Source organism: Erigeron canadensis, chromosome 4 (assembly GCF_010389155.1).
Source record: "Erigeron canadensis isolate Cc75 chromosome 4, C_canadensis_v1, whole genome shotgun sequence".
Taxonomy (NCBI): domain Eukaryota; kingdom Viridiplantae; phylum Streptophyta; class Magnoliopsida; order Asterales; family Asteraceae; genus Erigeron; species Erigeron canadensis.
The window spans coordinates 29,433,546-29,449,993 of record NC_057764.1 but is presented as its reverse complement, the minus strand read 5'-3'; the positions used below and the strand labels follow the sequence as shown (position 1 = coordinate 29,449,993).

General features: G+C 33.0%; 3 protein-coding genes across 4 annotated transcripts; all 3 read left to right on the top strand.

Annotated features, from left to right (window-relative positions):
• The first annotated feature begins 1,496 nt into the window (after positions 1 to 1,496).
• LOC122596414 lies at positions 1,497 to 5,815 on the top strand. 2 transcript variants are annotated; one of them, XM_043768986.1, is made up of 4 exons: positions 1,497 to 1,932; positions 3,665 to 4,356; positions 4,593 to 4,921; positions 5,479 to 5,815. In XM_043768986.1, exons 2-4 carry the CDS (start codon positions 3,679 to 3,681, stop codon positions 5,573 to 5,575), a joined length of 1,104 nt encoding a protein of 367 aa, XP_043624921.1. In that variant the 5' UTR covers positions 1,497 to 1,932; positions 3,665 to 3,678; the 3' UTR covers positions 5,576 to 5,815. The 2 variants fall into 2 exon arrangements, with proteins under 2 accessions (XP_043624921.1, XP_043624920.1); XM_043768985.1 differs by having other exon boundaries at positions 1,498 to 1,932; positions 3,662 to 4,356.
• Positions 5,816 to 7,174: 1,359 nt separating this feature from the next.
• LOC122597350 (protein GOLVEN 6-like) lies at positions 7,175 to 8,326 on the top strand. The gene is made up of 4 exons (XM_043769952.1): positions 7,175 to 7,274; positions 7,362 to 7,426; positions 7,710 to 7,764; positions 8,175 to 8,326. The coding sequence occupies exons 1-4, from the start codon at positions 7,175 to 7,177 to the stop codon at positions 8,324 to 8,326; spliced, it is 372 nt and encodes a 123-aa protein (XP_043625887.1).
• Positions 8,327 to 10,516: 2,190 nt separating this feature from the next.
• LOC122595973 (protease 2) lies at positions 10,517 to 16,188 on the top strand. The gene is made up of 11 exons (XM_043768461.1): positions 10,517 to 10,887; positions 11,850 to 12,010; positions 12,358 to 12,580; positions 12,666 to 12,810; positions 13,263 to 13,469; positions 13,870 to 14,004; positions 14,074 to 14,202; positions 14,503 to 14,843; positions 15,212 to 15,428; positions 15,531 to 15,724; positions 15,842 to 16,188. Exons 1-11 carry the CDS (start codon positions 10,721 to 10,723, stop codon positions 16,044 to 16,046), a joined length of 2,124 nt encoding a protein of 707 aa, XP_043624396.1. The 5' UTR covers positions 10,517 to 10,720; the 3' UTR covers positions 16,047 to 16,188.
• The last annotated feature ends 260 nt before the right edge of the window (positions 16,189 to 16,448 follow it).

Here is a 16,448-nt window from a genome sequence, read left to right as displayed (position 1 = left end):
ATCGAAATTTAAATTTTGCAATCTATTTTTAAATTTTTCATGAATTTTTAAAAAAATTTTATAAAATTTTAACATTTTGTGATTTTTTTTAGAAGTATTTTCTATGAAACTTTTAATTTTATCATCTCTGATATTTTATTTTTTTGGTACCAGTTCTAGTTGTATAATAAAAAAAATTATTAATCACATAAGTTGAAGAAAAATGAGATTTAATTATATTTTAATAAGTATTTCTAAATTTCTCCAATTCCATATTTTAAATACTTATCTAGTCAAAAACATCAAAACTAACAATTAAGTCACACCAATATCATCTCCAGTGGTATGCCATATGGATATAGGACGTTAGGCTGAATAATTTTGTCATGAAACTTGTTAAAATGATACGACCAATTTATTTTTAATAGGTTTGGGCATGCTAGACCTGTTAATAATTAGAGACGAGGTATCATGCTACATTATTATTAGATGTAAAAAAATGAAAAATTGTCATTTTATTTTTCTAATGAAAATGAGGTTATTCCAATGATGATGAGATTATTTGTTTGATCAATTTTACTACATTAGTGTTACATCATATTTTTGAATTGATACTTTAATATCTTTGCCAAATGCCAACGATTTAAGAGTGGAACCACCAAGCACTTCTATCATTCGTCAATAAACTAATGTTACAACCAACGCCAGAAACCGAAAACTTAGTGACAACGGTGTCACTTAAGTGACGAACAACCGATGATAAAACCAACATGACTAGTGGAACGAGCTAATAATGTTACGCATTGAATCAGATGTACGTTCTAAATTTAAGAACGAGGGATAATAAATAAGGGGAAATATTAAATGCTATTAATATATAGTATCAATTCTCCTCTTATAAACATCTCCCTGTTTGTTACATGTTAAATCAATAATTATCCCTCTCTGAATGTGAGGGCAATAACAACTGTTTAATTGCTGTTAACAACATATTAGACATCTCTAATAAATAAATATCACATTGTTTGTTTTTAGATTAGGTAGCATTTATAGTGTCATGATATTAAGCATTACTATAAAGTCTCGAATTTTAACTTTTCAAAAAACTCTTCTCAAAAATATCGGTTATCTATCTAAATCGATGATTAAATGTTGTAATATGATTGGATGATACCTTTAAATATTGGTTACCCAATTGCCTAGAAGCGTACCACGTAATGAGGTGGCGTCGGGATGTAGTTTGATGTAAAAATGATATTTAAATAGTAAATTAATTTATTAAAAGAAATGGAATAATTTCACTATTTTTTATTTGACTTTTTAACATGACACCAAAATTTTTACACGTAATATTAGATGATCAGATGATACTACTTCTAAGTTCTAACGATACGATGATACTAAATTAACCGTTAATTAATAAAATAAAAATACAATAAATGTCACATTATTACAGGTAAGAAAAATGGATGAAGAATTAATAACAGGTTTCACGAGTTGTTCACATCCTATACTCTACTCCTCCTCCTCCTACTAATTTTAGAAGCTCCACTTTTTCCCCCACATCTTCTGACTCTTTCTTCTTTTACCTCTGTTTTGTTTTTTCATTTTTATCACTTTTCCGGCTAAACCTACGGCAATTGTTACTGACTTTTTTGTCCACCTGTCCCCTCCTTGTTTCTTCCTTCAAACATATAAGGTTAAACACTCTCTGCAATTTCACCTTCACTTCTGTTGTTGTCAATTACAAAACATATCACTCACACCAAACACAAACATATATACATATATATATATATATGTTTATATGTCCTCTATATGTCTATATATATATATACACACAGAAACAGAGATATAAATGATTATAAATAAAACACTGTACAAGATCATGAAACCGTTACCACTACAAAGCTAGCCTAAACTGAACGATCTCCCCCAAAAACTTCCCAATCGGTAATTCTTCTTGTTTAATTATTATTTTTATATGCAGATACACGCACATATATATATACATGTATACATGTATATATTGATTATTGTTTATTATTTAGGGTGGTGCTGTTATGTTTCATATTCTATATCTAGATATCTATATATGTATTTGTGTCTATATATCTATATTGAATGCAAAAATATATTAGAGTTGACTTGTTGGATGTGGTTAGGCCTTAATTTCATATAGGTGCATGTATGTAGTTGTAATTTACTAGTAATTTTTATTCAATTGGATCTGTGTAATTTAAATTATATGTTCTTTTCTGTATGACTTTGTTGTTATTTATTAGTAGAATTTTAATAATTTTTTATTTTTATGTTGTTGAAAAGGTTGTGTGTGTTTTATTTGTATAGTAGTGAGGGATTGTCTTATGTGAAAGAACAATATTAATAAAAAGAGAGAGCCATATTGTGTACAAATAATTTAGAGGTGATTATTAGTTAATTTTGAGTTATGGTTAAGTACTAAAGTTAAGCATGTGTGAATATGTTGGGATCTGGGTTTGAATTTTTTTAAAATTTTTTTAATTTATGTGTAGCAGTCATTAGATCTGGTAAGTATAGGTAATCAGTTGGTTAGCAAATTTCTTTTTTTAATGTGTCAAGTATTTTTAAATTTATCAAAAGCTTATTCAGAAACTCACTGAATATATCATACTTTAAGAAGCTGTTTGATTTGAATATTTCTAAGGGATTGGAACATTTGAACCGAATAGCTCTAAATCTTACGTACACTACAAAACATTCTACTGTTAGTGTTGTATGTATATGTTCTTTTATGACTTGAAAATCGATGATATGACACTGGTTTTTATGATGTTATGGGTGTCACGAAAGCGGAAATATTAGTTTAGCTGATTAAAAGGCCTTCAAATGCATACAATTATGATGATTGAAAGTTCAATAAATACAATAACAAGCTTTAGTACTCTCTTTGGGCCTAAATTTAGTACATGCTCCAAAAGTGAAACCGAAACCAACTTTAAACGTCCTCTTTGAGCCAAAGATTAGCAAGTTCTTCCAATTACGATACTTGAAATAGTAAGTTATTTTTAGTATACAACTTGATTTTCAAATAAAGATAGAACCGTTGAAAAACACCTGGATCTTTTTTTTTAATATATTTGTTGGTTAAATGTTGTTTGATAAGCCAGATAACCCTTTTGCAGTTTTATTTGTTTACTAGTTGTTGACTAACATGTAGTTTTATTTCCATTTGGCTTCTTGAAAGTTGTTGGATATCATATATTACTAGTGACAATGTGACATAATCTTTATTATAATTGTTTGGTAAGCGATTAGGGAAGCATTTTGTCTCTATGTAGTTTGTTTTTCGAACAATTAGATTTGGTCTAATCTCTTCTTTTAAATATGCAAATCAGTATTGTGTCACTTCTCTTTACACCCTCCCATTAACCCTAAGCAGCGGTCGCAAAGTTTCATGTTGTAAACTTTGAAGCTATTACGGCACCTTTATACGATAATCTTTTTATGCTTTTCTGGTTGAGTGAAAAAGAATTTATTTTTTTTCTCTGTTTTGGTTTTCAGTATGATACAACTTGCAAGCATAGAATATGTTATTTGTATATTTGAATAAAGGAAACCATTGCTTACATCTGGGTTTTAGTCCTTAAGTAAAATTCAAACTTATTTTACTTATATCTGACATAACTGCTATTTGATACAGAAGATCTGAAGGCAACCATGAAAGAAAGTCCTACAAGATATGTAAATCCATTCTTGTCCGATGAAGAGAATGAAAAAGTCAACTTATGGAACGATGCAAAAGTCAACTTCGCTACTACGATTGAAGATGAGAAGTTGGGGAAGTCTTTAGCACCACATCCTAATGTTCCTTTAGATTACATTGATAAAGATGTCACAGAATGCAAACTGCCTGAGTTGATAGCATGTTATGATGACAGTGTTTTCCATGTTGTTAAGGATATCTGTGTGGATGAAGGCCTATCTCAAGAGAAAAAGATTGAAATTGACAATGAACTTCATAAGTTTTCATCAGATCACGTTATCGTTAATGGATATAAAGATGATGCAATGATTGCTGATCCTGAAGCCCAGTTTTCAAAAGATGAACAACAGTTGATACAATCACCATTGGAAGATTGTTATAAGAACACACATATAATCTCTGTAGAGGAAGCTGTTAAGCTACCTTCTGACTATGCCTCTGATGATTTGAAGTTATTAGTAGAATCTAATACTATCCAGAGCAGTGAAATTTGTGGTCGAGATACATCAATGCAGACCGATGGAGCAGAAATGGATCCAAGTCCCAATTCACTAAAAAAACAAGATAAAGTACTCAAAACTGACAAAATCATGGACCCATCCAGCAATGATGTTGATCTAAAGCTTTCTGAGGTTTGTATTTCCTAATAATTGCTTGTTCAGTGAGTTATAATGTCTTTATCAATTGTGTTCTTACTTTTTAGAGCCATTTAATGATATGCATGGATTTATTTTCATTGAATGAGGTTTGTTGTGTTGTCTCTGTTAAAGATCTGTTATTATGTCTATGTTATAGGTTTTAAGATCGATTTGGTTTAGTTGTTCTTGTCATATGCTAATGTCGGTAATTTTTGGAATCGTCACGTTAGGTACAAAGTGCTGGTTCTGAAGGTAATATATTAAATAAACTCAAGATGGAGGAAAACGCAGATTCAAGTGTTGACAATGTGAAACCAGAAACCACTTTTGGTCCCCGTGAATCTACGATAGATGTACAAACTACGCCTAACCATGACATGGCTCCAGATAACATTGCAGCAGTGAATCAGCTACAACGTGGTGGTGGCGAGTCGAGTTTCTCCGTGGCGGATCCAGTTTCTGGACTGATAACATACTCTGGTCCTATAACATCTGCTGGTAGCATATCTCATCGATCAGATGCTAGCAACACTAGTGTCAGATCCTTTGCCTTTCCCATGTGAGATCACACATGCTTCCCTTCTTTTTGCTATCGAAGTTTTGCCTTAGGGAGAGTCGAGTTGAGCTTGATTCTATAGCCCAATGAGTCTTCATGATGCAAGCTCAAGCTCGACTCAAGGAAGATTTGAGCTTAAATAGTACAGAATTATTAATAAGAAAAGAAACTATGCTCAATTAGGCAGATCACTTTAAAGTTAAGTGCTATATGTAGTTTGAGTTGAATGAGTTGGCCTTTTTTGGAGTTATTCATGCTGTAATTGGGCTTAAGCATAAAAAACCAAGTTTAAAAGATTTTAGGAGATTTGCTTGGGCTTGTAAGGGCTCAATACACTTGACCTCAAGTCTCTTAAGTGTTACGCAGAACTCAAAAAGCTTGATCAGAATGTGAGTGGAGCTATTATATCTGTAAAAGCGTAAACGACTAGTAAATGTTTTGAGCTTGTTTTTTGTTGTGCCCGAGCTCGATAAAAAGTTGACGCGAGTGACACAATAACGCTTAAGTCTTAGCTAGCATATTCCTTTTAAAGGTTTAACAATGTTATTTTGTGTTTGCAGACTTCAAAATGAATGGAACAGTAGTCCTGTAAGAATGGCGAAAGTGGACCAGAGACGAAAAGGATGGCGGCAGGCATTAATGTGTTGTGGATTCTAAATGCCTTTTGCCTTGGCCTTTCTTTTATAGGTTCTGAGCTCACTACACACGAGTGAAAGGTTTAGAGTAGTTTCAGTAAATATATACACTATCGATATCGATCAATGTAGTTTTAGGCATCTTGTGGTTTTCCGTTTGGTTAGGTCTTGAGTTGTGGTTGGTAAAAGATCATATTTACATTCCCGGTTACAGTTTACCTACTTGTGCGAGGTACCAAGAAGCTGGCATTTATATATATATATATATATATATATATATTAATGAGATCAGATTGTTTGTTTGCATTATTCGTCTATATGTATTGTAACTATGAAACTAGTGATGTAAATAATGTATCGCGCTATGGTCCAGTCTGGTCCCTTAACCATGGTCCTATGTTTTAGTTGGTTCTAACTAGTCCTGACTAGTTCGATCTTGGTTTGGAACAGTCTTGACTTTTGGTTGGATAACTATATGTTAAACTTGTTAACCTGAACATTTGCTTATATAGTTTCTATTTGTTTTGTAACTTTGTTTTTAGTTAAATACCGGTTGGTACTTTGGTCTGTTTTAATTTTACATTACGAGCATGGTACCCGCGGGATGCGGCGGCGAGTTGGCGATGACTGTGGTGGCGACATCTATTGGTGTAGATAAAAATATTTGATTTAAAGGGGTTAATAAAGATATTTTCTAATATAATAGACTAATGGTGTAATTTAATATTAAGGGTTGATGATGATTTAATTAATTTTTAAGGGTATTTTGGTCAATTCGCATTTTTTTCAATACATGGGTTATAATTTTTATATAGTAGTATAGATGATTCAGTGGTGGTCGTTTTGCCCCTTAAACTTTTTAAATCACATTTTTTACTTTCTTTTATCTTTACAGAGGAATTGGGCTTCTTTTCTGATCCCATGTCGGAGTGTTGAGCTGGGCTTTAATCCTTTTACAGTACATGTGACTGATTTGGGCCTACCACTTTGGTTGACGTTTGGGCCTAACATGTTTTATTGACTTATATAAAGTTTTTTTAATTGGGCTTAAAGCTTCTTTTATTGATTTATTTAATAGGTTTGCTACCATTTTGATTCTACTTTTGACACGTTTCCACCAAGAATATGCGACTGCTAATTGGGCTTCTAAAACAAACAAACATTCACATTCAGATTCATAATAACATTTAGATCAATATGTTTGGTTAATTTGCATTATAGATATAGGTATTTGACATGTGCCAACTTAATTTGTCGACGAGATCCATTTAAAAAACTACTTTGCATGTTAGTGTGACACTGATTAAAAAAACACTTTCATATGAACTTTGAGGAGTACAATGGGTGGTTTAACTTGTATTTAATTTACCAAGAAGGGTGTGGTGGTGATATGAAGCCTCCCTGGATGGATTGCTCCACTGGTTCCTTTTTGGAACTCTCTACTTTGTGTTTTGTGTATGCTCTATTCCTCTCTCTCTCACACAAGTGAGAGAATCTTGTCTAAGTCACTTGATTGCCATAAATTCTCACAAAGAGGATCTTTTTCATGTTAAATTGTTATATATGTATATATATATGGTGTGCTGATACTACCAATTATTCACTACTCATTGAGCAAGTTATGGAGACCAAAGTTCTATTTGCAATGTTGCTCTCACTTTTGCTATTCACTAATGGGGCTTCTTTAAGTGTTCACCGAATGCAAGCTTCTCATGATTTAGGTATCTTAAATTATTATATATCTAAATCTATGTTACCACACACTTTATGGATTTTGTCCATGTTATTACATCCTCTATAATTTGCAGCTAATGGTCATGAACGTGGGCTTGGTTTTCATGCAATGCCTAGAAAATTGATGCTTGAGCAAAAGGCAAGTTTATAAATTCTAGCTCTCTAACTATTACCACGATATGTATATGCATTATAAAAGAAGAGAAAACATTTTAGGTTTTGTACCTAGCTTAGTTGAGGTTTATACAAAACATCTTCCCATATATATGAAACCTAGAAAATATATCTCCGGACCATTATTAACATGGGAATTCATATATAGTATTCAACGAAGATCTGTCAAAGACCGCGATTTTTTTTTTTATCTCACTGCACTGCTATTTTATATTAATCAGAAATATGATTGGTTTGTTCATTGACAGGTTATTGAAAGCGTCAAGGACATGAAATTGGCGTCTTATGATGAGACTTCATCAGGTGCTTAATAATCGATTGCAATTAATTAAAACTTTCCCATTGAGCAATGAGAGATAATTTGATGGAAAAACTCATTTCCATCAAAAGAACCTTTTTTTTTTTTATGTTGAAGTAGAACAATATTACACATAGTGAAGATATCGTTAAGATTATTTAAGCTTGCTTAAGATAACTTACCGGTTATCAAAAAGCTTAATTAAATATGATCAATCGTGCACCTTGTAGAACATATCATTGAAGCCAGCTTAATTGTTTAAAAGATTCACATGTTTGTTTATGCTTGCTATATATATATATATATGGTTGATTCACCTCTATTAATTAAAAGGCATTTGGTTTAGTCATGTTTTGTTTAATTATGACTGTATACTAGCTTATAACCATTTGATAATAATCAATGTTGTGCATAGGTCAACCACACAAGGGAGAAGAAGAAACATTAAAAGTGACAAAGCAAGAAGGATTTGACTCGACTCGTGCGTTTACCATGGATTACACTCCTATGAGGAGAAGACGCCCCGTGCATAACAAGTCTTCCCCTGCAGCTGCCGCTTCTCCATGATCATATGTGGATCGGATTTACTTCTTTCGATATTTATCTTAATGAAGTCAAAATTAAAGCTTCTTTAGGAAATTTTGGATGAGAAAGAAATGTAATTTTTGTAACGTTTTAGACTAGATATATGTAATGCTGACGTACACAATTAAGGTGACTAAACCCCCCAAGTTTGTGGAAATTATTAATGATTATTATTTATGCTTAATTCCTTGGTTCCTTACTTCCTTGCATACTACAGTTTACTGTATATATACCGACACATAAACAGATTTGCGAATTACAATTGTTACTTTACAGTTACACACTTGATCAAAGGGGTATATATATATATATATATGTTATTACTCATTTTAGTGTCATTAACACATTTGTTATTAAACATATATAGGGCTAGAGAATTACAAAATGTGTATATTGTCCATTAACACAATGAGACACATCAAACATGTAAACGTGGTCGATCTCTACCGGACGATGAAGAGTCATGCTGTTGAGTCCAATCACAACTGCCTATTATAAAAAAGAGTATTATACCAAAACTAAGATTTACATTTTATATTCGAATTGAACTTGAATTATTTAATATTCTAAAGAAACAATAAGAAACTGGCAAACAGCAATCCGAATTGTTGGTGTAAAATAATACGAGTAGTTGTAAAAGGAATAACGAGGTTTTATTCAAAACACTTATCAAAAAATATTACTATCTTTTTAGCAACTTGATTTAATAAATTCATATTTGTATTAGTCTCAACAAAAAGTACTACTAACACTTTGTTTAAATTGATTAACATGCATAGTTTGTTTAAACACTGACTGAGTGATTTGTGGAAAAAGAGAAATGCCTCGCGGACACAACAATCAACGTATGTTAACCATGTGTTTTACCATTAATTCTACTTGAATATTTATCTTCCTAATTGTGGTTAAAAATTATTTTATACTACTAAAATAAATACTATACTAACAAAGAAAAACTTATAGATAAGGATTTACAAACAAAGTTACAAATTGATTTTGGTACAATAATAGCGTGCATTTACGCAATGCAACGTCGCCTCATCGAACATGTTATGGTTGGAAACAATTTGGCAGTGCTCGTGAATTATTTTGTTTCACTTGTCCATCCGGACTTTAATTTCGGACAATATTTATAAAACTCATAATACAGTACAAACCTAATAATACTAACACATAAGAAAAATAGCCGGTAAAATTGAAAAACATGGTTTTAATTTATTTTTTTTAAGAATGTCATGTTATTTGGTTAGTAGTTCGAACCTTAACAGTGACATCTAAACAGGTAGTATGATAGCGGTTGGAAACTGAAGACAACCTTGAAGACCAAGGGTGCGATAACACGATCCGCACGCGTCTGAAGAAGTAATGATCGAAACCATATGGAATCAAGATTTGATCTCTGGTGAACATCCCCTCCTCCAGAACCCCAAACATGGTTTTAATTTATTTAGTTAAAGGACAAATTTTATCTCAATCTTGATTAAAATAATCATTATATTAAGTAAAATTTATTATATAATAAAACTATAAATAATTTAATTATAAAATAGATTCATAGATACATATCGATCATGAATTATATCGGTAGAAGAACAATTTATATATTTAATTAGTTAAAAATAATCAACAAAATTCTAAAAAAAAAACCTTTCACATTTCATATAACTTCACAAACACCAGAATTATAAATAAGCTAACATATTAGGCCTCTCACTAAAGCAACCTCTTCAACACTGTTACATCAGCTTTTCCCATCTTCATTTACCTCTTCCATACTCACTCCCAATAACCTCTCTTCACACTTCTTCCAAAAAAAAAAAAAATAAACAATAAAATAAGTGAAAGACCCACCTCGTCTCTCTTCTTCTTCGTCTATGCTCTTCGATGGAACGAAACCACCGGACGACACCCCATGTCGACGAGTTGCTAACAATAGCCTCCTCATCGACAAGCCATGGATGATGCGTCGATGAGGTCCTTAGGGAGAGGCCTTGGTACTCTAAAAAAAAAAAATGATGCCCAATAGCTTTAACTTGAACAAACCGTAACAATCAGAAAATTAAACACCCAAAATCTTTAGGTACCAAAGTTGTAATTACATTAACATATAAACCTCAACACCCCCAGGGGCAGGGGCCAGGACTAAACACACTCTTTCACACTTCAATGGCTTCTTTTACATTCTTTTTGAAATCAATCAAAGCCCCCAACAAATTATTTCCAAAATTTAACAATTTACAAACTTACTTTTTATCTTCACTCTGCCACCACCAAACAACCTCACAAACACAATTATCACAATCACCACCAAAAGCTAAAAAAACTCCACATAAAATCACTATTCATGGGCTTTCTTTAGAAGACCCATATCATTGGATGTCAAATACCCATGACCCGGATTTCATTAACTACATTACCCATGAAAATAATTACTCAAAAGATTTCATGGCTGATACACACAAACTACAGAGTACTCTGTATTCTGAGATGGTTAATAGATTGCCTGATAAAATTTCTACCCCACCTGAAAAATGGGGTCCCTGGTAAATAAATTATTGATCTTTTTGCAAAGCCCATTTGATGTAAATGTGTTAATGTAAAAGGTTTTGACTTTTGAAGTCAAAGTTGTTGACTTCTTAGGTCAAATATTGGTATTTTTGCTTCATTCTAGTACTAATGCTATCATATTTAAGTTGAGTAGAGGCGTAAAAATGGGTGGGTTGGATAATGGGTCAAAAGCGGGTGTTTCGTTTGTACGGGTTAAGTGGCCCGAATTATTTCGGTGAAAATGTTTAAGATTTCAATAACACTTAGTATTTAATCTGCATTGTTATTGTAATGGGAGTATAATAGAATTGTTTTTGAGTGCAATGGTTTAGGAGGTATTAGGCATTGAAGTTACACTTTGGGCGACTTTTGACGCACTTTACTAGTTTTCGTTTAAGCTAAATTTATTTGCTTGCTTGAGAATGAGATTTAACATAACTTGAATTGACCTGTTGTTAGTTGATGGATCAAAGTTTGCACCTTTAGCATTATATATATTGATTCATGGTTGGATATGATCTCAAAAAGTGAAATTGTATGTGCTTGCTTGTAATATAGGGGAATTTGAAGGAGCTGCATAGTCAGTGCAAATATATGCATTTTAAAGGAAATGATATAGCAAAATTTAATGTTATGATAATATATCATTTTGACTGTTAATAAATTAGAAAATAAAAATATATTACATCTCTTGGTAAGTTGGTAGTACTCCCTGTAAAGCCAGAAAGCTGCACTTGACTTTTGTGAGTCAAAGGGAAAGTCTGCAAGAATATATGCATACAGTCGCTTGTTACGAAAAGGGTTATAAAAACTCTTTAGTGAAAAAATGTTGTTATGCTAGTAATGATTATTGTGTTCTTATTGAATATGAATGCTACTATAAAAAGTAAGATTTGGGTTACTGATTGTTGTCATGAAACAGTGTTCTATATTTACTTTTTGGTTATGCGTTGACTAGGTTGTATTATCAGCATATACCGGAGAGCAAAGAATACCCTGTTTTATGTCGGAAACCAGCAGTTGAAAGTACAAGTTGGGTGAAACATTTGGTCAATTTTGCAAGAAGATCTGTTAATGAAGAAATATTGCTTGATTGGAATGAAATTGCACAAGAATCTGGTAAGTAGAATCATATACTATTTGAGATTATATATAGACATTGTATTTTTCTTAAAGTTGGACAAAGGGCGAGTTGGGTAATGGGTCAAGGAGTGTTAGGATCAAAATGTTTAATTATTTAGTAGGTGTTCGTTTGTGTTTATTGAGCTTCAGCACTTTGCTATGTTTTATGAGAGAGAGAGAGAGAGAGGGAGAGAGAGAGAGAGAGAGAGAGGGAGAGAAAGAGAGAGAGAGAGGCAGAGAGAGAGAGAGAGATAGAGAGAGAGAGCCTTGACTTGAGAATGAAAAGAATTTTAACTAGCATAGTTGTTATCGTGATTATAATATAAGTCTTTCCTTATCTGTAGGGTATGTTCACGTGGGTACATGTAGAGTATCACCCGACCACAACTTTCTTGCTTACACTGTTGATGTGACTGGTGAGGAACGCTTTATTCTTCAAGTTAAGGATCTTCGACATGGGAGCGTTATTCAATCATCTAGAGTTGAAGACGTTGTTAGCTTGGCTTGGGCTCAAGATAGTTGTACATTATTTTATACCCTTTGTGATCAGGGCCAACGACCATATAGGCAAGCTTTATAAGCATATTTATATCATTATATAAAATATAAGTGTCATTCTTACAAACATAACATGTTTCTCTTCTATGGACAGAGTACAATACAAGAAACTTGGATCTGATCCTGTTAGTGATGTCACAGTATATACAGAAAAGGATTCTAGCTTTTGTGTGGACATCACGAGCACAAAGGATGGAAAATTCATAACGGTGAATTCGAACTCGAGGACTTCATCTGAGGAAGGAACTTATCTATGTCCCATGATTTATGTATTATGTTTAGAGGTGGCAAGATAGGGCGGTAAGGTGGGTTGCATAATGGGTCAAAACTTGTTCAGGTTGAAATGTGTCATTTTTAGTACGGATATAATCAGGTATGGTTGAACTGAAAACTCCGATTGTCTATCTTTCAGAAAATTAAATAATAGTTTCGATGTAAATTTATAACTTATGACTTCAAATAAAAATGAATTTACATTCATCACATGTATCTTTAAGGGCTTTTTTAAATAGGTTTGACCTGTTCGAATCTTAGCTATAGAATTCTATGAGACATTTGACCTGCTTGAGATAACATGCAACCTAAAATGATCATTCATAAGCAAGTGGATGAAAATCACCTCTTTTACTACTTTTTGGGTTTTGGAAGACAACTCATGGTTTTCTATTGAATCTTGATGGTTACATTGCAGGTGTATATAATAGATGCAGATAACCCAAAAGATAGTTTGCAAAAAGTTCATGATCGTGTTTCTGGTGTACAATTCTTCTTGGAACACCATAGAGGATTCTTCTATGTGTTAACAAATGCATCTCTGTGTGATGAAAAGAAGTTATCAGATGGAAACTATTACTTGGCTCGATGCCGTGTACAGGATGTACATTCAATTAATTGGCAGGTATTTTCTTAATGATATATCCTGGAGGTGGTAAAATGAATGACTCGGGTAATGTGTCAATGCTATAGTTTTTAGCAAGGGTCAGAACGGGCAGGGTTGGTTTGGTTTGGCCCGAGACAGTTACTACTTCATTTTTAAATAGAACGATTACTTTCTTGAATATGCTACAAAAGTTTTTTTTTTTATAATACTATCGTGTTTGATATAATAATTTAGCTACTTTTAGCTTTTTTACCTGTATTTTTTTTAATAAACATATCCTGAGTTGACTCGTTTTAAACCACTCAAAATTGCATCTTATAGTGTTTCTTTTTTAAATTATTTTTCTTATGAAGAGTATTCCCATTTGGTGCTACATTTGATGTTCTGTTTATGTTAAAACGGTTGCTTTTTGTCTTAGAAAATAGTTGTACCATCTAAAGGTACTAGCATACAAGACATGGACATTTTCAATGAGCATCTTGTGCTTCACCTCAATGGAAAGGATTCCTTAATAATTTGTTCCATCAAAATGCCCATTCAATCGGACAATCAGGTATAAAGATATATATGTACCAGTTTTTTTAGTTAAGGGGGGAAGTTCTTTGAGTTTTGTTAATTGCAGAAAGAAATGGAGATTGGGGACCTTGATCCATGGTATTTTCCTATACCATCAAAATCATGTAGTGTTGTACCTGGCTCAAATTATGACTTCATGAACTCAGTATATCGTTTGGTGCTTTCATCTCCGGTGGTATTCATTCTAACTTAACTTACTTATTTTAACGTATTATCGACACTGATTTTGTAGTTCATTTTTGTCTTTTGAATGCTATTAAAAAAATCGAAACTAATTTCAGACATCGTTCATTTAGGTATTTAATCTTTCAGATATGACACTCATAATTGATTATATTAGTTATAAGAACAATGTCTTTGCATCAGTTGGAACCTACTATTTTTGTAACATTTCTACCCGTGTAAAAAATTATTCTGATCTCGATTCTAATGGAGGGTTGGTGGTTAACTTTTACTAATTCCATCGTGAACCCAGACTCCTGATTTATTTGTTGACTATGACTTGTCGAGAAGAACATTCTCCATTGTGCATCAAGAAGAGGTATTGGGGATTTCTTCCAAATCCCACAAGAGTGAAGTGCACGAATGGATGAACATATCAGATTCATATTTTTGTGAAAGAAAAGAAGTCATTTCTCATGATGGCACGATAATTCCTCTAACAATCCTGTTTTCCTGCAAAGCTCATAATATGGGCCAATCTTCTGGGGTACTACATGGCTATGGATCATATGGTGACGTTTTGGACAAAAGTTGGTGTGCTGAGCGACTGAGCTTACTTGATCGTGGTTGGGTGGTTGCTTTTGCCGATGTCAGGTATGGATAACCTGGTCTTTCCTTTTGAAAAATCCATGCAGTTTGGTGGTAATTTCGGCTCATTACATACAAGTGAATAAATTTAGGTTATGCGGTGGTTCTAATGGGTCAAATGTGTTAAGCTAAAATAGTAAGTTAAAATCGGATATGTGTCAAATGGCTTGAGCAAGTGTAGCAGGTCAAAAGTAATTGAAAATGTATTCCAGTCCATAAATGCCCCTAATCACTTCATTCACATTTATTGAGTAATTTGTAATATTTTCCACATTAGTTATTAGTGCATCCTTTTGAATGGAACACATGTTGACCTGTTTACAGTCTACCCATTTTATGAATGCATTGTTTACTGAGGTGTGTTATATGTGCAGAGGCGGTGCTGGTGTTGATCCGTCATGGCATAAAAACGGCAGTGGATTGCACAAGTTGAACTCCATAAATGATTTCATTTCATGTGGCGAATATCTAATAAACGAGGGATATGTCTGCAGAGGCCAACTTGCTGCTATTGGACATAGTGCTGGAGGTCTTCTTGTTGCTGCAGCCATTAATATGCATCCAGAGTTATTCAGAGCTGCCATTCTAAAGGTAATGACATCCATTTTGACAGAATTCTATTTAGTGTACGTGTTTTGTTCATTATGTAGTTTGTGGGTCTTGGAAGAATAAGCTGTGAAATGTTTGCACCAGGTACCGTTTCTTGACATCTGCAATACATTGTTGGATCCAAGCTTGCCGTTAACAGTCTTAGATTATGAAGAATATGGAAATCCTCAAATAAAACCACATTTTGATTCTATTATGAAGTATTCTCCTTATGATAATATACGTAAGCAAATTTGTTACCCTGCAATGCTCATCACATCGTCTTTTCATGACTCAAGGTACATGGCTTGTTTACTTAAAATAATTGCTGCATGCAAGTAATTTATTACTGTATATCTTAGGAATCAAATGATCGATTTTTGAGTTCACATTTGTTGCCCATGTATTGTTTGCAGAGTTGGAGTATGGGAAGCTGCCAAATACGTTTCGAGAATACGAGAAAACACATGTTTGAGTTGTTCTCGTTTAGTTATTCTAAAGACCAATATGAGTGGGGGCCATTTTGGTGAAGGCGGGCGCACTGGACAGTGTGAAGAACTGGCTTATGAATATGCATTTCTGATGAAGGTTATGGGCCATGTGAAAATAGATTCAAAGTGATAAAGCCATATAGGACATGTTATATTTTTTTTGCTACAAGAAATTATGTAGTATCTTGCTAGTCAAAATTCTTTTCTAGATTCAGAGGAAAATAGAACTGTTGATAAATTTTTAACCATCTACTTGCTAGTTATTCAGCTTATCTGACATCTTTTAAGTACTCTTTTTCTTTTATGACTTGACCCATTTTTGACTTTCAACCCGTTATTACACATTTGTCCCGTTCTCCTCTCTAACTACTTTTTTAGTTTTTTTAGTAGTTAACTTGTTTAATCTTTTAGATAAAACATAACTCAGAATCAATTATAAGTAACTAATCAGAGTTGACAAAATTCTTAAAAAACCTGTAAACCATTGGTATGTATAAGATCAAAACTATCTAAAAACCCAGCCTGCAGAGTA

Coding starts and splice junctions, on each gene's coding strand:
- LOC122595973 (XM_043768461.1), top strand. CDS start 10,721: ATGTCAAATACCCATGACCCGGATTTCATTAACTACATTACCCATGAA. Junction 10,888..11,849: donor CCTGAAAAATGGGGTCCCTG/GTAAATAAATTA, acceptor TGCGTTGACTAG/GTTGTATTATCAGCATATAC. Junction 13,470..13,869: donor TACATTCAATTAATTGGCAG/GTATTTTCTTAA, acceptor TTTTTGTCTTAG/AAAATAGTTGTACCATCTAA.
- LOC122596414 (XM_043768986.1), top strand. CDS start 3,679: ATGAAAGAAAGTCCTACAAGATATGTAAATCCATTCTTGTCCGATGAA. Junction 4,357..4,592: donor TTGATCTAAAGCTTTCTGAG/GTTTGTATTTCC, acceptor TCGTCACGTTAG/GTACAAAGTGCTGGTTCTGA. Junction 4,922..5,478: donor AGATCCTTTGCCTTTCCCAT/GTGAGATCACAC, acceptor TTGTGTTTGCAG/ACTTCAAAATGAATGGAACA.
- LOC122597350 (XM_043769952.1), top strand. CDS start 7,175: ATGGAGACCAAAGTTCTATTTGCAATGTTGCTCTCACTTTTGCTATTC. Junction 7,275..7,361: donor GCAAGCTTCTCATGATTTAG/GTATCTTAAATT, acceptor TATAATTTGCAG/CTAATGGTCATGAACGTGGG. Junction 7,427..7,709: donor AATTGATGCTTGAGCAAAAG/GCAAGTTTATAA, acceptor GTTCATTGACAG/GTTATTGAAAGCGTCAAGGA.